We start from the raw sequence: 22784 nt of genomic DNA, 5'->3' as shown, positions 1-22784 counted from the left end.
CATTGGATATAAATAATAAAATTGTGGCGCAGTAGCACTCCAAAAACCCGGCCCCTTGAAAACATAATTGAATAGCCCTGGTATACAGCCATCAGTGGGCAATAAATCCCAAAGTTATGGGACTTTAGGCAGCGGTTGCAAACTTCAAAGATTAGTTTGTTCTTGGGTTAGTATTGATTTATATAAATATATATTTTAATTTTGTGCAGTCCAGTGTCTCACTGGAGCCATTTGCAGTTCCTGGGGCTTTTCTGTATTCCCTCTAGCTCCAAAAGGTCCCTTCGGTGTGAAAACGTCCTTTATTCACAGCACATTCTTTGTCAGACAAGCGTGAGAAAATTAGCATTTGCACATAACACATACCGTAGATATATTAAAGGAGAAAGGATCAGTTAAATATGAGGTTTATTACTCTTGGTTATTTGTACGAGCTTTCTGTGGCATGCGTTTTTGTAGTTGCAAAATATTATGTACAAATGATGTGCATATTTCTGTCACTGTCATTCCTTTTTGGTTGAAGGGCCATGGGATTTTTGTCAATGCTCCTCTTTTGCCCTTTTCTAGTCTGTGTTTAACTAAAGCGGTGCTGGACCTTGGACTATCAAAGACCACCAGCGGGCGCCTGGTCCTGAGCTGCATTGCCACTGAACCTTTTATAAGAGAGTTTTTTGAACAAGACAACACCTGCTCAGCCATCTGCAAAACCACGAGGCCAAAAACTTTGCGTGAAGTGCAAAAATTCTCAGAACCGGCGGCTTTACAGCGTGAAGAGACCGAGCACAGCTGAAAACTTAACTATCTCCTTTTACTGTATGTTTGCATGTCGAGCTGCTTATCACTGGAGTTTATCCTCAAGCCTCCACCTCCCACCTATCTAATCAGTCACATATAAAAACCAACAAAGCCCAGGCTCACTCTCACAAAGCTACTGTAAGTGTGGGGATTATTATTGCATTGTTTTCTAGTAGTACGGTGTACAAGTTTACAGTGTATTTATATTGCTCTTTACATGCTTTACAAACCGTTATTCATTCCCTCCTCGTCCACACAGTCGGTTGTATTAAACGTCTTCTTTAGCCACAGCTGACCTGGGCCTAAATGACAGAGACATGCCTGTCATTCTGTGTCAACGGCACCTCAAACCACAAAGAGGTGGGAACAATGACAGAATTCACTGCAACATTATTTCACCTGTAAAGAAAGGGATCAGGGGCAACGATCCCAGGGGTTCCTCAGTAAACTGTTGTGTTAATAAACATTACTGGTAGTTTTTTATAAGCACTTCTAGGCGATTTACAAGCATTTATGTATATTAAAAACAGTTTAATAAGCTGTTAACGCTCTTACAAATATTATGTAAATGGTTTATTAACACATGCATGTTTTGGTTCTGATAATGTTTTATTCATAAATATTCCCTATTTGGAAGCCTTCAGTGAACACATATTATCCTTTTTATTTGGTTAAATCTCCATTTACATTAGAAAAAGTCATCGAAAAGACAACATTGATGACCATATTTGACCAATAATCAAATACTAATATATTATATTATAATATTTGCAGCTGTGTTATTGTGCTCAACATGTTTTCAGGGTTTAAACACGACAACTCTCCAAAACGAATTATGTTCATCAAAACTCGCAGTCTCAAATTCAGTTAAAACGGTGCCTACATTTGATTTATTTATATATATATATATATATATATATATATATATATATATATATATATATATATATATATATATATATATATATATATATATATATATATATATATATATATATATATATATATATATATATATATATATATATATATATATAGTAAATAAATGTAGAGCATTTGTGGAGGATGGAATATATATGTTTTATAGCTTAGCAGTGTTACAATACTAAAATAATGCTAAAGAAAATGCTCAATAATGATGTCAAACACTTTTACACAGTGGGAAGTAAACAATGAGTCGTGGAACTACCCATTAAGCTGCTAGACTCAATACTGGTAAATACACTTATTACACTCTTAAAATCTCCACCGTCGTTAAGCTAAATAAAAATTATGTGACAGCACAATCCTGGTTTCAGTTGAGGAATTTTCACCATTCAAAAGTTGGAGTATTATGTTTGAAATTGTTAATTGCCATGTCAACGGTGCTAATTATTTAATCATCATCACCCAAGGATATTAGTTCTGATTAATGTGAATTGAACGATTAACACTTTTTCAAATGAGTTTATCCTTTTGATCAACGTTTTAGTATCAATTAGCGTCTGGGTCTGATTTTATTTGTTTCAACCCCACTTTCGATACCACAGTGACATTTAAAAACATCCCATTTTAAACAATAGAATGTCATTTTCTGCACAATAAGAGTCATTTATTAAGCCCATCACGTAACAGTAAGTACAAAGCTGGTTATATCTGCGCTCTCATTACTGCGGCTGACGCTCCGGTTGGACATTAGACATGAATATTATTATCCTGTGCTTTCTTTTGTCCGTAAGTAAAATGGTGGGTTGTGTATGAGATGCTCTGCCTGACGCCCACCTCTGCTCTCATCTCGGCCCACTCACAAACACATCCCGCTCCAACGCTCGCTGCAGCTCCACAACGTCCTTCGCTTTTGTTCAGTTTGGCCCCACAATTCACGTCGGTTAAAAACAAATGTACGGGTCGAACTGAAAACGAGGGTCTGGGACACGGGTGGGAGGCTATGGGTGTCAAGATTATTCCGTTTTTTGGGATTCTTTTTATGGTTTGATTGTGATAAGAGAATTTAAGAAGCAAATTTAAATCACTTAAATTGAATCTGTAATCCAAAGATGTAAACCTAAAGAGAGAAAAAGTGCCTGGCTGTTAATGTCCAGCTTAACTTTAGTTTATTATTCAGTTTGTCTTCATAAAGTTGGTCTCAATCTAGAGGAATCTATTAGACAAGGTGAAAAGGGGAATTTATGATTTCACAGTTGTTTAGTCACGGTTTACAAAGTGACATTGGCTAAATCAAGACATCACAATATCGAGGCTTGTGGGGCTTAAACCTGTCTTTTGTGTGTCATTGTGGTCATGTTAGAAGTACGATAAGGTGCACGATTTCATGTTTAAAGGCCATGCTGGCAAAACAGGGACATTTTCTTGGCAACAAACGGGTGGCGGACAAGTTACATAGTTTCTTTTTCCTTATCACGATGCCTGTTCAAGAAGGGTCTTACAGTACTTTTGTTTGTTTGTTTTTAAAGAAAGAAGTCAGTTGTTTTTACCTTATGGGGGAAAAAACTGAATAAAAAACAACTGCCTTTTTGTCTGTTAAAAATGAACAAACACAAGTATATTAAAAAAGTAGTCATGATGAATTTCATTAACCTTGTGTTTTTTATGTCAAGATTCTTAGTAATGTATGAATTGTGTTTGAATGCTGCTTGTACTAAGGTCCTTGGTGTTTATAATTATTTCAAATCCATCATAGTTTCCACAGTATTTAACAATGCAAAATGAAAAAATTACATATTTTGAGTGAAACCTTGAGTAGAAAGCTGCATCTCAGAAAAACTCGTTATGGTTGTAATGGTTCTGTCTGTTCTATTCCAACATTTACGAACCCGTTTCCCCTTGTCTCTTGCAGGACACCCTGAAGCCCACGTTCACCGTCGCTAATCTGCCCGGCTCAGTTAGCAGCACCCAGTCCACGGTCCCGACCACCTCCACCACGATGCAGGTGAGCAGCGGTTACCCCATCACCAACTACCTGGCCCCGGTGTCCGCCAACAGCAACGTCAGCGCCAACGGGACGGTCCTGAAGGCCGCGGGTCCGTCCGCCAGCGTCATGCAGCTGCCCGGAGGCTTCACCTTTATGCCCGGTACGTGCGCCTGCATGCTCGCGTCAGGCACTGGCCATGGAAACACTCGTCCGGGGAAAGATATTGTTCGGGTTTCACAAAGGAGCAGCGTTGTTTTAACAAGGCATCATTAGTATTTGTCCTTAACCTGCTGTTTATAACCTGTTCTTTTTAAAGCATTCTGAACAATAGCAGGTTATTCAAAAGCTGTAGAAATCTAGACACTTTATAATTTCACATTCAAAGTTTTTATATATTTTGTTTGGACTATGATGGCACAAAGTATGTTTATTTTAATAAGAATCCAGAGGTGTGCAAAGGTTTTTCTTTAAAACGATTTGTTTACTCTAGGTCTAGTCTGAAAAGTCAACACTTTTTTCATGACTATACTAAATGGTACTACTAAAACTACATACTGATAGTTACTAGAGTTATTCAACACCTTAAATACATAATAATCATCTTTACAAACACGCACGCCCCCGACAGACTTCAGCCGCGCAGCGAGTGGTTGTTTGCACACCGACTTTTCCCACCGGGGTTTATACTTCCAGTGCCAAGTGCGGCTCGGTCGACTGGTTGTACTGAGGGGGAGTTTCTCTGTGTGCTGCAGCCTCTGGAGAGCGCAGTGTGTAGCGCTCCGTGCACTCAACCACGTGCTTTTGCATCATTTAGTTAAGGTGTGTGTAAGAATGTGGACGCGTGGTGAAAATATCAGCGTGTATGCCGCAGCGTGTGCGAAAGAACAACAACTATTTCTGCATTAGCTTTGAGTTGATTGCCTCTGCAGCGCTCCCCTGCTCCCTGCGGCACATACACTCACTCCTCTTGTGCACAAATGCAAAATACTGTACTGCGGACTTTACTATAATGTACTATATGTAATGAAAAGAACAGAACAGAGAAGAGAAGAGCCCTGTACAGCTCCCAGTGATCACTCCTGTGTGTTGTTTGTAAAAGGCTATGGATGATCAATCTTTAGAAAATGTACCAAAAATATCAATTTTGCTTCATCTAAATTTAAAAATGAAAAGACTGCTTTGTCAATGAAAAGCAAACTTTATACTTTATCTTTCAGGAGAGTTATTTCTCATTTCCTTCTTTCCAATCGCTCACTCCACTCAGAGCTTTGTTAATGCCACTTTATTGGTTATTAACTAATTAGAATTTGAATGGCAGTGCGTCGTGACCATGTGTTCACCATCATACAGCCCCTGCTCTTCTTTCTGCGAACTATTTACATGACACAACGGCTCCTCTAGCTCGTCTTGTGTGTAACCAGGAAGTCTATTGGCAACGCTGGCTTTGCTTGTCATTTAGAGGTAGAAATAATTAGGTGAGAGGGACACAATGGGGCCCGGGGCAGAGAGGCCAGACCAATACAGGGAGTAATTAGTCATGAATATTCAGCGACTCGGACTGAAATGATAATGGAGTTGTTCTTCAAGGAGAGAGACACTGGGCCTGAACCAGACATGACCCGTGTGTTAAGGGGAGCTTTAGAGAAATGCTCTGCTGCACAGGGGACTTTTGGGGGTTTATGTTACGAGCTTGTCTTCATGTAGAGCTGTCTTAAATGGCTTGGCTTGTTATTATCCAACACAGATTATTTGTACGATTGAGCAAGTGTCTTGAAAAAAAAAAAGTATCTATAATCTATATTTATTTCATCCCAAGAGTTGTTGCATAATTTGCATAGATGTTTTTTGCAAATTATAGCTTTACTGTTCATTCAAAGCCATAAAAATATTTAAATTATTGCACTAAAATGTATGTTTTATCTTGTTTTCTATACAAAACATATTCAGCATAAACATTCATAATATAAAAATGTAATTCAGTTGTTTGACTGCAAAGCTTCTGGATCCAAACTTTTTTTCTCTATTCTAACTTTATTGAGATTTACATTTTCACACCTGTAGTCCAGCGGTGGGCAACCTGTCAATCACAAGCTACTGGTCAAAACAAATTGATCCCAAAGCCCTGCCCATGCCAATACGAATCCTATCTTTTGATAATATTTCTGCTCTGCCCTTCATTATTTTGTGTTTCAGTCCATAATCCTTTAAGATAATACAATAATACATATAACGGCTTACAACCAAAACTTTAACATGTTGAATAACAGAAGTTACAAATGGTTCTATTCATCACTGCTGACCACCAGAGGGCGGTGCTGAAACTACTGAATATTTGCTTGTGCATGCAAAATAAGACTGATGCAACTCTATTGTCGCCAACTGAAATATTTTCCCTCAGATGTGCCCATTACACGCTCATAGTGGTAGTAACATACCTGGAAGAGTCATATTTGCTGTGCCAAAGTAAACCAGTTGATTAAATAAACCATGACGGACACTGCAGACGCTTCTGTGTTCACATTCATCCGTGATTAATTGGCAGTGACGGTAAAAGTGAGATGTAGAAATAGGACTGGACATGGTTTGGCAAAGAGTGTATTGCATTTTCTCACATTTTAAAAGTCTATACACATTTTTAACATTTGAGAGCACTGAAATAAACATCTCAACAGCTTTATAAAAGTCTAGACATATTTAGCAACATCATGAATAACTATTTAGTTTTCTGCACATGATTTTGGAGTGAACTACAAAAACTGTGACCAAATTATGATTTCAATAGATTTAGATTCATCATTCAACCCCATAGCCACCAGTTGTCCTGTAGCATGAAGCCTGGTGTGTGTGTGCTGGTGTCTGTGTTCGTGTGCTCGTGTGTGTGTGCTTGTGTGTGTGTTCGTGTGCTCGTGTGTGTGTGTGCGCGCTCGTGTGTGTGTTCGTGTGCTATTGTGCGTGTGAATGGCAGCTCAGGGACACTTCCTACTCCTCTCCGTGACTGTGGCTCTCCTCTGCACCACCTGTCTGCCACATATCAGCGTTGCCAGGTGGAACAACACCCCACACTCCCTGAGTGACTAAAGCCTGAGCAGTCGACAGCTTGAAAGGGCCTGTCCGTTGACCACGACAACTGTCTGCAGACATGTGACCAAGTGCGGGGGCGGAGCTTCAGATGGATGCAGCACTGAGGCAGAACCCTGTAACTTGTTTCCCTCCTGTTATAAATGAAATGATGATTGTGAATACAAGTCCGGTTGACGTTCACGTTCCACTTTTTTTTTGCTTAAATGCCACTCTGTATTCTCCATTCCAGTCTAGAAATAAAGCTTTAGCTGACAGTTCTGTGGAGCTCATACTAGCAAGTGGTACTTTTGGTCCAGATATGTCAATTTAAGAGGCGGGACACTCTTCAACCTATAACTCTTCATTACACATTTTGAAAATAATGCATAATGAAGAAATTATACTAAAAGGAACTACAATCAAAACTGATCCTGAGTTGCCAGAGCTTTCACCTGCAGAAGAGGCACATCCGAGTGTTTCAGAGGCTGCACGAGCTCTGATTCATGATTGGGTTTAGGTTTTTGATTGGATTTAGGTGTAGGAACCGGCAACCCAAATGAGAGACTCGTAGTGCACTCACAGCAAGAGCGACAAACCCGTCTTCCTGAGCCCCATTTGCTCTCGCGTTGTCGCCAGCCCTTTACAGGAAGTTATCAATGGGAGGGGCTAATTAGGAGCTCAGGCCGCTCCTGGTGCGCGTGTCATGCGAGGCTTATTCTGCGATCTGATTGGATGGTTGTCTTGAGAACAAATCCCCAAAGTACAACATAAACCATGTCGACATCAATGTTTATGCAAATAAGAAGAGATCACATCATCATTTATTGTTTTTAAGGATTTTTTGGCTGGTCGGCTTAATTGGACGGGACAGTGCAGGGTGAAATGGGGATGAGAATGAGGAAGGACATGCAGCAGATTGTCAATTTGCGCTGCTGTGGCCTGTGTGCTTTCCACTCGACCACCGAGCCACCACACCCATACTTTTGATTGTCAATTATCACTAATAATCTCTGTCCAGTCCTTGATTGTCGGTGCAGTTTGTGTCATGTGGTTTTACCTGATGGACTTTTCCCTTTAAAGTATCCACGCATGTGTCCATGGCAGGAGTGTTGAGGCCCAGATGTATAGTGCTGAAGTCAGGTGGAACGCTAAAGCACATTGTTGACCTCAGTCCAATATTTATGAACATTAGAAAAATACACAAAACATAATTGTATTGCCAGTATTTTCACCGTAGTTCCTCTTAAAAGTAATCTTAAATCTTAATATTTCTTGTATTTGATTGCACTTACAATCTCTCCACCAAACGTCCACAGCAATCCAATCCCTCAGCACATAAGCAAAGAGTTGAAATGCCTTGCCCAACGACACAACGACACTACAAAAAGAGGAGTGTCTGTCTATTTTGAGCCATGCTCTTGTGCATCAACCAATAAGCAGAGAGATGATGGATGTAGAGAGCGAATACATGAATAAATGATACATCAGTTTGGATTTGTTATTGACTCAAAACAATAAAACCAGCATAGTTTAAGTCACGCGGTGATAAAAGAGATGAGAATCTTCATTTCAGTCCAATATTTTTCTTATTTATCCGTGAACGCGGTGACTCAGTCTGACATTATGCCCAATATACATTCATGAAGCAACAGACGCTTCATCTGCACCAAACACGTCACTGTCTCCACCACAACAGGCTTAAAGTCCTTATATTTAGATATTTCAGAAGTCTGAGGTAACACAGCCCGACACTTTGCTCGTGGAAGATCAGTACTTTACGTTTTGTTTCATCTTGTGGTTTGGTAATGTTCATGTTTTTGTCTTCTGTTTGTATGATTCACTTCATGTTTTTAAGTCTAATATTGCTTTGAGAATTCTGTGCGATCTATATATAACTATATATGCGGCTTGAATTCTGACAGTGGAGGTATTCCATCCAAGTAGCAGCAGTTTAACATTAACACGGCTGTGAAACGTTTACAGCTTGCTTTTTGCTTAAAGCATCGCTCGGATTAGTCAGTAGGTGCTCCTAAAAGATGAAAAATGTGTTACAAAGTCGAGCTGTAACGACTATTTCAGTAGTGGACCAGTCAAACTATTATTTCTACACTACATTGAGCGCTTTTTAAATACATTATCAACAAAATAATGCTGGAAATATGGAGACTGAAGGCTTCGAGATAGAAAATATTCACGACTAAAATGCATTATTGATGAATATCAGAAAAAGCTTTTTTTTTTACATTTGGATTTAATAATTCCACATTCTCTTTTGGCATGAGTTTCTGAGTTTGTACAGTCCAGAAAACGATTACAATGATCAAAGTACGACTAAGAATGTGACCAGTCTCGATTGGCCTTTTACCGTATTTCCCGAAGTATAAGTCGCACCAGCCCAAAAATGCAAAATGGAGAAGAAAAAAACATAAGTTGCACTGGAGTATGAAATGTGGTTGCAAGTGTGAAAATAACAAATAATAAGTATAAGTATAAGTTGCACCCTGGCCAGAACTATGAAAAAAGGTGTGACTTATAGTCCAGAAAATCAAAATTTATCGTTAAAAAAGGTGAAATTTAACGATTAACATCTGACCTCATTCCAAGTCCCCCCAGTGAGTGCTCGTGTACCCCTGGCTGGGAAACACTGCCTTACACACTTCCTACACTTAGTTTCCACAGCGATTCAGTTCGGACGGTGATTTTCAGGATTAAACGGGTTACACTTGGCTGTTTCAGTGTCCTGCTTTATGGAATACCTCACTTCTCAAATCAAAGCTCCAGATGATTATTTCCACTCCGCTCAACACCCTCTCTCTCTCTCTCTCTCTCTCTCTGTCTCTCTCTCTCTCTGTCTCTCTCTCTTGGCTGCGTGCCCTGTCCACAGCGGGCACCCCTCTCCCCCCCGGCACCCCCACCATCCCCCTGAGCCAGTTGCAGTCTCACTCGCTGGCGCTTCAGGGGCAGCACGGGGTCGCCCCAGCATCAGCGCAGGGGCAGCAGGCAGTCTTCCGCTTCCCCACCGCTGTCTCCCTCACAGGTGAAACACGCTGCTCGCTCACGCTAACCACGGCTGTCACCGCTACAGGCTACAGGCTAACCACTCTGCCGACGCTGCACAGCTCTGGGGGGAAACGAGGGCAAAAGTGTTCATCTGCACGTTAACGTAAAGGACGATGATGCACTTATTTTTAATCCGATAAGAAAATGCTCCAAACCAAATGCTTTTATTTTCATTTTTTAAAGGTTTTTTTTTTTTTTTTTTGCTCAGTTCAGCGCGAAACCGGGATGAGACTGGGGAAAGACACGCACCAAATTGTCTGCTCTTTTCCAGATATATGATTGGCCGTCGACCTCACGATTTAAAAAGCATAAAGTCGATCTTTGACGAGTAGAAAATCCTTGGATCTGGAGTTGATTAATAATTGCTAAAGTGCACAGCGTTATATACTTTTGTGCTCGTTTATTCTCTTCTTTAGCCCAAATTTGATCGCAGGTTTAGTCTCCGTTTGTGAGACTGAAACGGGTTGGATTGAATTTTCCGTGGCCTTTTTTTTCCCAGAGCTGTGGTAAAACAAATCGATAATGACTAATAATTGACACAAAACACTCCTTCTACGACTAACCTCACCCCGCTCACACTTCACCCTTCCTCGTCCTTTTTTTGCTTGTGACTTTCTGCCCGTGGCCTCATTGTGTCCCGACCGTCGCCCCCTTGTGTCCAGGCGCAGGAGTCTCACAGCAGCTCCAGGCCATCCAGGTCCACCCCAACGCTCAGGGCAACAGCGACAGCAGCCCCGAAATCTCCCACTCCTCCTCCAACTCCACATGTACGTATGAGAAGGAGCCCCAAGTGCAGACCCGAGGACACTTTGAGCCGCACGACAACAAACGCTGCTTCCTAAACTCAAGTAACTCTATTTAAACGGGAACGTAAAGCGATTTTAAAAAATGCATAAACGTTACTCTTCACTCAACGTTTCATCTTTTTCGTTGTTGGGTTATTACAAGTATCAGATGAACTATAAAAATATACACTGAAGGATAAATGTTAATGTTTTTAGGCTGGATAAAGCAAAGTAAACCGGTTACAGAGGCAGACAAAGTCACAAGTGTTTTTTTATTTTACTTTTTTAGATCAGTTCAAGCTGGAGTGGTGTGAAAATAATGATGATTTCGCTAAACGCCAAGGTAAAATTGTTTACAGTAGAGAAATTTTAATGCATTTGTATCCGTTTTGTGACACTATAGTATAAGTATCTGATGGAAACACAACATTGCCCGTCGCTATGGTATAGACTCTTTACCAGTGCATCCACAAGTTCTTGTAAATACATTTTTCACACAATGTATATTATTTATTCATGTTTTTTTACAGAGCGTTATGTTCCTTTTTAAATGCAGCCACTTGAGTTCCTAGAAAGCAGTTTTTGTTCTTTTATTGTGGCCTTATCTTTCACCTGCAGTCTAGTCCAAAGCTCCCCCTGGTGGCTGCAGTGTGTACTGGCCCCTTCACACCTCTTGTCTTTCTCGTCAGCCACAGTGAGTCTCCCGGCAACCATCGTCACGTCGTCGGTCCCGACCACCGTGGCGGGTCACATGATGTACCCGAGCCCGCACACGGTCATGTACGCCTCCTCGCCGGCGCTGGACGGGAGCCTGGCCGTGCTCAACGCCTTCTCCCAGGGCACGCAGGCCATGCAGGTGTCGCACCAACAGGCGCAGGACACAGGTAACCAGGGAGACGCCTCTTTACTCTTTACTCGGCTATAAAAAATAAAAATCGGTAAACCATAAAACCGTTGTCCTCAATCTGACATAACTGCAGGATATTTGAGTTCTGAAAGGTTCTACAAAGGCATTTTAGTTTTTAATTGGGCTTTAATTTATATTCCAAATTGTGTGCCAAACATACAAGAGGGTGAAGGAGGGAATTGGAAGAGTTTCTTGCACTAATATCAGTACTGGCAAGAAACTCTTCCAATTCCCTCCTATAAATAAAATAATATAAAAATATCTTTCAGTATTATTTCTTTGAACATAAACAAGACTTTTAATCAGTGCCATTTCATTTGTCGGCTGTTGATTTAGACCTAATCTCATCATTGACTGATTTGAAACGATTGAGTCTTGATCAAAATGTAATTAACGTCCAACCGTAACTTCAGTGGTAGAACATACTATACTTAAGTAACATTTGCAGGTATTTGTGCTTTACTTCAATCAAGTTTTGTAGTAGCTACGTTCTACTTTGACCACATTTGTGAGCTGGCATCTGCGCTTTCTACTCCACCACCTTTTTAAACGGGACAAAAAAACAACTTTAACAATGTTTTTTTTTATGTGTGCTACAAAAAAATACACATACAAGTCATTACACAAACTAAGAAATGGCTTTGGTTAATGAGCATCACAACAGTCGACACCTGAATGGTCTGAGCGCTGCAGCACGTTTCCCCCGGTGACGCTGGAGTGTTCCTCTGACCCTCACGCCCCGCCCCCTCTCTCTCCACAGGCGGTGTCCCTCAGGTGTTCCTCACGGCCCCCCCGGGCACAGTCCAGATCCCGGTGTCGGCGGTGCAGCTTCACCCAGTACGGCAAGATCTGCATTTCACAAGTGAAACTCTCAAATTCCCCTTTGCACCGCAGCATGCCCCGCACTAAAGTCTAGACTAAAGACTAAAACAGCACTTTGGTCTGAATGGGTTTGGATGGCTTCACACCAGAGGATCAGACACGTGCATGAAACGGCACACTCCAAATAATCCCACTGAAAATACTGTGCTGTTGTTTAAGAACTGTGTTAGTCTGAACCACGGAGTCACAGAGTTTTCAGACCCACGTTCTTTCTTTTATTTGTGTTATAGTGTAGCTGGAAACTAAAGCGAATTAAGATCATTTTACCATCTAAAACGATTGAGAGAAACTATACAGATCTGTAGTAATATTTAATTATATATATATTTTTTGTGTGTGTGCAAATGTTTCCAAAATTCAGCCTTTTATTTAATGTTAATATTTTTTAGTTTTTTTTATGAAACAGGATATTTAAAAAAAAACACACACACAAACAAGAGAGATGAAAATGGGAACTAAAATAAATACATTTTAAATTCAAAACCGATTTTTTTATACCGTAATTATACAGATCTGTAGTAATATGTAATTGTGTGTATATATATATATATATATATATATATATATATATATATATATAAGATAATCCTTTATTGTCCACACATGGGGAAATGTCATTGATACAACGCAGGTAGATACAGAGGAAAAGGACAGATAACTTATAATAGAACTCTTAATAGAAGATCTCTTATGACGCTCTCCGGGTAAGACGATGGTTTCCTCCTGTTTCATGGGTTCCTCCTTTGTATAAGCGCGCACTACGGCGGCGGTGGCCGGGGGGGCTCGGAGCTAGCGCACAACACGACGAAAAACACTCAATAATTCAGCCGAACAAAGTCGAAACAAGTTGAATTAAAGCGATTCCAGCGCGTGTCCCGATCGTACAACTAAAGTAGAAAATTGTTTACAAAATGCAAAAGATAAAGCACAAAAAGTGTGAAAAAAGAGCGGAGCGTTGCACCGGGCTGCCAGCTGGACCAGCGCCTTTGTGACGATTTAATGTTAATATTTATGTTTGTTATTTTTATGAAACGGGATATATATATAATTTTTTTTTTTTTTTTGTGTGTGCAAATCTTTCCAAAATGTAGCCTTTTATTTAACGTTTTATTTATATTTTTACGTCGGTTATTTTTATGAAACGGGATTTTTAAAAACACCCTCGCCCAACAGAGATGAAACTAAAATAAATTAAGATCATTTTAAATTCTAAAGCGACTGAGGGAAGTTACATGGATCTGTAGTAAATGGAGTTGGGTGTTTGTGTGTAGGATTTGAATATGATATAGTTTTTTATTTTTTCATATTTGTGCAAATCTTTACAAAATTCTGCTTTTTATTTATGTTTTATATTTTCAAGTTTTTATTTTTATGAAACGGGACATTAAAAACCCAACAGAGATAAAAATACAGATGCAACAAAAGTAAAACGAATGTTTAGACCGATCTCTGACAAACAAGTGCATTTTCTTTCTCAAACTGACGACGAAAAACACATTTCCATCCTTTTCTTTTCTCCTGCAGAGCTAAACTCAGTCAGGTTTAGTATCGAGCTACAGCGTGATACAATCGGGAGAACTCTTGGTGGATCTGAAAACCCTGTGCGTCCGCCGCAGATGTTTGATTGGCTTTGTTAGTTCTGTTTGACTCTTGACGTTGTTGTTTTGTGGGTGCAGCGCTGCAGTGTGGAGAGTCTGTGTCGGGTCACGCTCCAGCATTAAAACACTCGCCGCTCCAACCGGGTCGCAACAAACGCCACCAAAATATATGTATTTTCTGGACTATAAGCCTTTTCACATAGTTTATTCATTCATTATGAAATGTGTGGACAATAAAAGAATATCTTATAGTTTGGCAGGGTGCGTCTGTTTCGTCGCGTCCCTCTCGTGGAACTCTAGAGCGTCGCGTCTGTTCCGTCGCGTCCCTCTCGTGGAACTCTAGAGCGTCGCGTCTGTTCCGTCGCGTCCCTCTCGTAGAACTCTAGAGCGTCGCGTCTGTTCCGTCGCGTCCCTCTCGTGGACCTCTAGAGCGTCGCGTCTGATCCGTCGCGTCCCTCTCGTGGAACTCTAGAGCGTCGCGTCTGTTCCGTCGCGTCCCTCTCGTGGAACTCTAGAGCGTCGCGTCTGATCCGTCGCGTCCCTCTCGTGGAACTCTAGAGCGTCGCGTCTGATCCGTCGCGTCCATCTCGTGGAACTCTAGATCGTCGCGTCTGTTCCGTCGCGTCCCTCTCGTGGAACTCTAGAGCGTCGCGTCTGTTCCGTCGCGTCCCTCTCGTGGAACTCTAGAGCGTCGCGTCTGTTCCGTCGCGTCCCTCTCGTGGACCTCTAGAGCGTCGCGTCTGTTCCGTCGCGTCCCTCCCGTGGAACTCTAGAGCGTCGCGTCTGTTCCGTCGCGTCCCTCTCGTGGACCTCTAGAGCGTCGCGTCTGTTCCGTCGCGTCCCTCTCGTGGACCTCTAGAGCGTCGCGTCTGATCCGTCGCGTCCCTCTCGTGGAACTCTAGAGCGTCGCGTCTGTTCCGTCGCGTCCCTCTCGTAGAACTCTAGAGCGTCGCGTCTGATCCGTCGCGTCCCTCTCGTGGAACTCTAGAGCGTCGCGTCTGATCCGTCGCGTCCATCTCGTGGAACTCTAGATCGTCGCGTCTGTTCCGTCGCGTCCCTCTCGTGGACCTCTAGAGCGTCGCGTCTGTTCCGTCGCGTCCCTCTCGTGGACCTCTAGAGCGTCGCGTCTGTTCCGTCGCGTCCCTCCCGTGGAACTCTAGAGCGTCGCGTCTGATCCGTCGCGTCCCTCTCGTGGACCTCTAGAGCGTCGCGTCTGATCCGTCGCGTCCCTCTCGTGGAACTCTAGAGCGTCGCGTCTGTTCCGTCGCGTCCCTCTCGTGGAACTCTAGAGCGTCGCGTCTGATCCGTCGCGTCCCTCTCGTGGACCTCTAGAGCGTCGCGTCTGTTTCGTCGCGTCCCTCTCGTGGACCTCTAGAGCGTCGCGTCTGTTCCGTCGCGTCCCTCCCGTGGACCTCTAGAGCGTCGCGTCTGTTCCGTCGCGTCCCTCCCGTGGACCTCTAGAGCGTCGCGTCTGTTCCGTCGCGTCCCTCCCGTGGAACTCTAGAGCGTCGCGTCTGATCCGTCGCGTCCCTCTCGTGGACCTCTAGAGCGTCGCGTCTGATCCGTCGCGTCCCTCTCGTGGAACTCTAGAGCGTCGCGTCTGTTCCGTCGCGTCCCTCTCGTGGAACTCTAGAGCGTCGCGTCTGATCCGTCGCGTCCCTCTCGTGGAACTCTAGAGCGTCGCGTCTGTTCCGTCGCGTCCCTCTCGTGGAACTCTAGAGCGTCGCGTCTGTTCCGTCGCGTCCATCTCGTGGAACTCTAGATCGTCGCGTCTGTTCCGTCGCGTCCCTCTCGTGGAACTCTAGAGCGTCGCGTCTGTTCCGTCGCGTCCCTCCCGTGGAACTCTAGAGCGTCGCGTCTGTTCCGTCGCGTCCCTCTCGTGGACCTCTAGAGCGTCGCGTCTGTTCCGTCGCGTCCCTCTCGTGGACCTCTAGAGCGTCGCGTCTGTTCCGTCGCGTCCCTCCCGTGGAACTCTAGAGCGTCGCGTCTGATCCGTCGCGTCCCTCTCGTGGACCTCTAGAGCGTCGCGTCTGATCCGTCGCGTCCCTCTCGTGGACCTCTAGAGCGTCGCGTCTGATCCGTCGCGTCCCTCTCGTGGAACTCTAGAGCGTCGCGTCTGTTCCGTCGCGTCCCTCTCGTGGAACTCTAGAGCGTCGCGTCTGATCCGTCGCGTCCCTCTCGTGGAACTCTAGAGCGTCGCGTCTGATCCGTCGCGTCCCTCTCGTGGACCTCTAGAGCGTCGCGTCTGTTCCGTCGCGTCCCTCCCGTGGAACTCTAGAGCGTCGCGTCTGATCCGTCGCGTCCCTCCCGTGGACCTCTAGAGCGTCGCGTCTGATCCGTCGCGTCCCTCTCGTGGAACTCTAGAGCGTCGCGTCTGTTCCGTCGCGTCCCTCTCGTGGAACTCTAGAGCGTCGCGTCTGATCCGTCGCGTCCCTCTCGTGGACCTCTAGAGCGTCGCGTCTGTTCCGTCGCGTCCCTCCCGTGGAACTCTAGAGCGTCGCGTCTGTTCCGTCGCGTCCCTCTCGTGGACCTCTAGAGCGTCGCGTCTGTTCCGTCGCGTCCCTCTCGTGGACCTCTAGAGCGTCGCGTCTGATCCGTCGCGTCCCTCTCGTGGAACTCTAGAGCGTCGCGTCTGTTCCGTCGCGTCCCTCTCGTAGAACTCTAGAGCGTCGCGTCTGATCCGTCGCGTCCCTCTCGTGGAACTCTAGAGCGTCGCGTCTGATCCGTCGCGTCCATCTCGTGGAACTCTAGATCGTCGCGTCTGTTCCGTCGCGTCCCTCTCGTGGACCTCTAGAGCGTCGCGTCTGTTCCGTCGCGTCCCTCTCGTGGACCTCTAGAGCGTCGCGTCTGTTCCGTCGCGTCCCTCCCGTGGAACTCTAGAGCGTCGCGTCTGATCCGTCGCGTCCCTCTCGTGGAACTCTAGAGCGTCGCGTCTGTTCCGTCGCGTCCCTCTCGTGGAACTCTAGAGCGTCGCGTCTGATCCGTCGCGTCCCTCTCGTGGACCTCTAGAGCGTCGCGTCTGTTTCGTCGCGTCCCTCTCGTGGACCTCTAGAGCGTCGCGTCTGTTCCGTCGCGTCCCTCTCGTGGACCTCTAGAGCGTCGCGTCTGTTCCGTCGCGTCCCTCCCGTGGACCTCTAGAGCGTCGCGTCTGTTCCGTCGCGTCCCTCCCGTGGAACTCTAGAGCGTCGCGTCTGATCCGTCGCGTCCCTCTCGTGGACCTCTAGAGCGTCGCGTCTGATCCGTCGCGTCCCTCTCGTGGAACTCTAGAGCGTCGCGTCTGTTCCGTCGCGTCCCTCTCGTGGAACTCTAGAGCGTCGCGTCTGATCCGTCGCGTCCCTCTCGTGGAACTCTAGAGCGTCGCGTCTGATCCGTCGCGTCCCTCTCGTGGAACTCTAGAGCGTCGCGTCTGTTCCGTCGCGTCCATCTCGTGGACCTCTAGAGCGTCGCGTCTGTTCCGTCGCGTCCCTCTCGTGGAACTCTAGAGCGTCGCGTCTGTTCCGTCGCGTCCCTCTCGTGGACCTCTAGAGCGTCGCGTCTGTTCCGTCGCGTCCCTCCCGTGGAACTCTAGAGCGTCGCGTCTGTTCCGTCGCGTCCCTCTTGTGGACCTCTAGAGCGTCGCGTCTGTTTCGTCGCGTCTCTCTCGTGGACCTCTAGAGCGTCGCGTCTGATCCGTCGCGTCCCTCTCGTGGAACTCTAGAGCGTCGCGTCTGTTCCGTCGCGTCCCTCTCGTGGACCTCTAGAGCGTCGCGTCTGTTCCGTCGCGTCCCTCTCGTGGAACTCTAGAGCGTCGCGTCTGTTCCGTCGCGTCCCTCTCGTGGAACTCTAGAGCGTCGCGTCTGTTCCGTCGCGTCCCTCTCGTGGAACTCTAGAGCGTCGCGTCTGTTCCGTCGCGTCCCTCTCGTGGAACTCTAGAGCGTCGCGTCTGTTCCGTCGCGTCCCTCTCGTGGACCTCTAGAGCGTCGCGTCTGATCCGTCGCGTCCCTCTCGTGGAACTCTAGAGCGTCGCGTCTGTTCCGTCGCGTCCCTCTCGTGGAACTCTAGAGCGTCGCGTCTGATCCGTCGCGTCCCTCTCGTGGAACTCTAGAGCGTCGCGTCTGATCCGTCGCGTCCATCTCGTGGAACTCTAGATCGTCGCGTCTGTTCCGTCGCGTCCCTCTCGTGGAACTCTAGAGCGTCGCGTCTGTTCCGTCGCGTCCCTCTCGTGGACCTCTAGAGCGTCGCGTCTGTTCCGTCGCGTCCCTCCCGTGGAACTCTAGAGCGTCGCGTCTGTTCCGTCGCGTCCCTCTCGTGGACCTCTAGAGCGTCGCGTCTGTTCCGTCGCGTCCCTCTCGTGGACCTCTAGAGCGTCGCGTCTGTTCCGTCGCGTCCCTCTCGTGGACCTCTAGAGCGTCGCGTCTGTTTCGTCGCGTCCCTCTCGTGGACCTCTAGAGCGTCGCGTCCGTTCCGTCGCGTCCCTCCCGTGGAACTCTAGAGCGTCGCGTCTGATCCGTCGCGTCCATCTCGTGGAACTCTAGATCGTCGCGTCTGTTCCGTCGCGTCCCTCTCGTGGAACTCTAGAGCGTCGCGTCTGTTCCGTCGCGTCCCTCTCGTGGAACTCTAGAGCGTCGCGTCTGTTCCGTCGCGTCCCTCTCGTGGACCTCTAGAGCGTCGCGTCTGTTCCGTCGCGTCCCTCTCGTGGACCTCTAGAGCGTCGCGTCTGTTCCGTCGCGTCCCTCCCGTGGAACTCTAGAGCGTCGCGTCTGATCCGTCGCGTCCCTCTCGTGGACCTCTAGAGCGTCGCGTCTGATCCGTCGCGTCCCTCTCGTGGAACTCTAGAGCGTCGCGTCTGTTCCGTCGCGTCCCTCTCGTGGAACTCTAGAGCGTCGCGTCTGATCCGTCGCGTCCCTCTCGTGGAACTCTAGAGCGTCGCGTCTGATCCGTCGCGTCCCTCTCGTGGACCTCTAGAGCGTCGCGTCTGTTCCGTCGCGTCCCTCCCGTGGAACTCTAGAGCGTCGCGTCTGATCCGTCGCGTCCCTCCCGTGGAACTCTAGAGCGTCGCGTCTGATCCGTCGCGTCCCTCTCGTGGAACTCTAGAGCGTCGCGTCTGTTCCGTCGCGTCCCTCTCGTGGAACTCTAGAGCGTCGCGTCTGATCCGTCGCGTCCCTCTCGTGGACCTCTAGAGCGTCGCGTCTGTTCCGTCGCGTCCCTCCCGTGGAACTCTAGAGCGTCGCGTCTGATCCGTCGCGTCCCTCGGCGTCCACAGTCCGGAGCGTGGCCTCTCGTCCCTCGTCTCTCGTCTCGGTGTCTGAGCCAGGTTTGTCTCCCGCAGATGGTGATTGGTCAACAGGCGGGCGGCAGCAGCACTAACCTCACAGAGCTCCAGGTGGTCAACCTCGAGGCCGCGCAGAACTCCAAGGGCGACTGACCCCCGACCCCCGGCCCCCGCGTGGGACTGACATCGTTATTTATTGATGCCTTCCGGAAGCTTCACGTCACAGTTTTTGAATGTGATTTTTTTTTTTTTGTTCCTCTTCACACACAGTCCCGGGCTCGTGTGCGCTCCTACAGTTTGGTAAATATATAAATAAATATATATAGTTTTATTGCATAGGAAACGATATCACTACATCCTTTGCGTCGGATGGCCTTTTCTATGCTAGATATTTTTGTCAGCGGTGTTTAGAAAAAAAAAGCAAACGAACCACATGAGGCGACGATGTGGCAGCCAAAGAGACTCGAGGGTTTGAATGTGGGCCGTCCAGCACATGCAGAAACGCAAAAGGGTTTGTAAATGGGGCAAATTTCAAAATGTACATATTTTTCTAACTTGTATTTTTAGCCTGGTTTAGTTTGTGCGAGGCATGTAGTTGTCGTTTTTTTTTTTACGTAGCTCCATTTTTTTTTTTGTATGTATGTAATGTATGTACCGGTATGTACGAGGAATTGTGTTGCATAAAGCAGAGGTGTCCACACTTTTGAAACTATTTTTTTTGTTAAATCGCAGACTGTCAATGCTGAGGGTCGTTCACGTGTGTTTTTTCTTAGTTTTGACGAAGCCACTACCTTCAATTTGTCTTGAAACGCCATTTGTCGTTTAATTTCTTTATGTTTCTCAGTCAGTTTTGCTCTTTTGACATAAAAACGTTCACCTGGAAACTGCAAAACGGTCTGATCTGCTTCCTAAGAGGTCATATCTTTACTTTTAGATTAATTCTTCTCCCACAGAGACTTAAAGATCAGCCCTTAAAGTCGCACGCACCAAACTTTACAATCATGTACTTTTTTACAAGGTGTAGTGTCCTCAAATACTGAATAAAACTTCAAAAATGCCCTTGTAAAGTTAATGTTGTATCTAACGTGTCGACTAAACTAAAGCAGGAAATGTAAACCTGCTGTGTCGATTATTTAAAATCATGTCCCAAATATGTGCGATTTTGACCCTTTTTACGCATAAAATTGCTCGTTTATGTATGAAAACGTAAAAGTACATATGTCTAGTGTAGTATAATGTCCTTTTCACCCGCCACGTCTCTCTTGAGTCGTGTTTTTGAGGCGATGCAAGAGGAGAAATACTTGACATCTGCAGTAGGAATGACGGTTTGAGCCACCCGGACAGAGTTTGGACACCTCTGGCATAAAGGGTTATTTTACAGTGTATGTGTGATCACGTTATCGAATTTCACAGCCACTTTCAGAACATTTTCTAATGTGGACTGTCCCAAAACACGGGGTTAAATCGACTTTATATCAGAGCGAGGACAAAAAGACACATTTATTTGAATTTTTTGTTGTAAAAATCTGTTCTTTGGTGTTTCCGCTGAAGAGTTCGTACAATCCTAAACTCAAAACGCGCACAAAACGAACAGCACAACAACAAATGCACATTGTTTTTTCCGATTTTGCCACTTAAAAGACGTTGAATATTTTAGTATTTTAGTCCTGTGAGCGGCAAAAGCTTTTGAACGAGTTAAAAAACGCACAGGTTTTTCAGAACATTTGAATTGTAATTGGGTCGTAAACAAACCGGCAGCTCAAATGAAACTTACGGTTGTGAAAATAGAGCTTCTGACCACTTAACTTTTTTATAATATCGTGTAATTGTCAAGATTTAGCTACTTGAAGAAAGTAATTTACTCGATGAGGAATAAGTCCGACCCATAAACGACATATTCAAGTTGCAGCAGGTTTTATAAAAATAAAACCAGTTTAACGGTTTCAAACCTCACGGAGCGCGTTTGTGGTCGGTTTATTGTGATAATTTTGTCGAAGTTGAGAAACGAGACACACTAAGCGTTGTGTTGATAAATATCGAATTGTGATCTGAGCCTAATTCAATTCTAAAACTATTATCAAAGCTAGACACTCATTTGTGGAAGTATTGATCGTAAAAAAATTACCCTAAATGGACAAAATGTGAAGAGTTTCCGGATGAACTTGAACTTTTTCAGTTCAAGTTCAAGTATAAGATGACATCACAGAGAAAGTACTCGTATTATCTGTTGAAATGTCAGTTTATTGTCTGGAAGTCATTATTGTGATACCAAGCATCGAGTATTCCTTCGTATCAAAAATCGTGTCAACACTAAAAGCTAAAATGCTATAAACTAAACTAAAAATACAAAATGTACAATACTGTACATCAATTGTTTTAGTCCTGTTTTTTTTCCCCCTTGTCCCTATTTCATAGGAGTTTGACAAATTGTGACGTTTGTTGAAGCGTCTCCAAAAACTGCAGCTCTTGGAGATGTGTCTGTACCTTTTGTGGTGTTTTTTTAGTCCTGCTTTAGTCCAGGTTTAGCCCTGGTATAGACCAGGTTTAGTCCAGGTTTAGACCTGGTTTAGACCCGCTTTAGACCTGGTTTAGACCTGCTTTGCACTCAGTCAAAAGTACAGGGATGAACCAGTGAAGTCACATAAACCACTCGCTGCAGAACGGTTCAAATTGGACGGACTAAATCATAATCACGCACATTGTTAATGTCATAGGAGTTGGTCATAAAGAGCAGTAAAGAAATATTACATATTTTTGTAAGTGTAATTTGAAATGTAGATTTTCGATGAGAAAGGACGGCTCTCGATGTTTGTATCTCAGAATGAAGTTTGATCCTAGACATCGCCTTTTACTGCACCGTAGTGCCTATATTTTACATCATTTACAAACCACTGCGATTCCAAATGTACAAAATCGTCCAGATCCTTCGATTTATAACTAGCTATAAATATCTACTGGCTGTTTACTTTTGGACATGAGTTTAATTCAAGTAAAAAAAGGGGAATTCATGTTGTGGTTTTCATTTTCAAAAGTCAAATTGTTATTTTTGCTGTATTTGTTTCTTGTACAGATGTTTTGTAATAAAAAAACACAAGCTAAAATGTATTAAAGTGTTATAAACGATCACATATTTTTTTAATTGGGCGCTGAATGTTAAATTATACAGTATTTGTAAAACGGCAGTAAAATATGGAGTCGGCTGAAGTGAAATAAATGATACCCAATGCCTTTGTGCACGACATCCTGCTGTGAGTTTTTCTGAGTAAATGAACGGGTAATTTGTCTTTTACAAAACAAAACACATTTACAAAAGACTTGAGACGTTTCCATCGACCGTAAGTGGCCCAGGTTTACTTAATTATATGTGGACACACTTTCAGAAACCATTATTCACTTTTACTTCTACTTGAGTAATACATTTTGCAGTTTTGAGTGTTTTAAGTCTATTTGAAAGTTCTCGTTTCTTGCCTCGCTCAGTTTGTGCATTAATTAATTGTTCTTTCCTTCCAATCCTTTATCATGTTTAGCTGAATTCAAA

The 22784-nt window shown here is 44.9% G+C and overlaps 1 protein-coding gene across 7 annotated transcripts in view; it reads left to right on the top strand.

Moving 5' to 3' along the window:
- srfb (serum response factor b) overlaps window positions 1–22485 on the top strand; it is a 47896-nt gene extending 25411 nt beyond the window's left edge. The window contains exons 3-9 of one of the 7 annotated variants that reach the window (XM_072436587.1): window positions 3629–3863; window positions 9648–9800; window positions 10492–10590; window positions 10898–10951; window positions 11298–11492; window positions 12276–12352; window positions 19304–22485. In XM_072436587.1, the coding sequence (XP_072292688.1) occupies window positions 3629–3863; window positions 9648–9800; window positions 10492–10590; window positions 10898–10951; window positions 11298–11492; window positions 12276–12352; window positions 19304–19399 (909 nt within the window). In that variant the 3' untranslated portion in view covers window positions 19400–22485. Of the gene's footprint in view, window positions 1–3628; window positions 3864–9647; window positions 9801–10485; window positions 10591–10897; window positions 10952–11297; window positions 11493–12275; window positions 12378–19303 lie in introns of all 7 variants that reach the window. The other 6 variants (XM_072436589.1, XM_072436586.1, XM_072436592.1 and 3 more) reach the window with 6 other exon arrangements.
- Window positions 22486–22784: the final 299 nt, after the last annotated feature.

Source organism: Eucyclogobius newberryi, unplaced genomic scaffold, assembly GCF_026437365.1.
Source record: "Eucyclogobius newberryi isolate DKJ021-1_F unplaced genomic scaffold, fEucNew1.0.hap1 SCAF_8, whole genome shotgun sequence".
Taxonomy (NCBI): Eukaryota; Metazoa; Chordata; class Actinopteri; order Gobiiformes; family Gobiidae; genus Eucyclogobius; species Eucyclogobius newberryi.
This window is presented reverse-complemented; position numbering and strand designations above follow the sequence as displayed.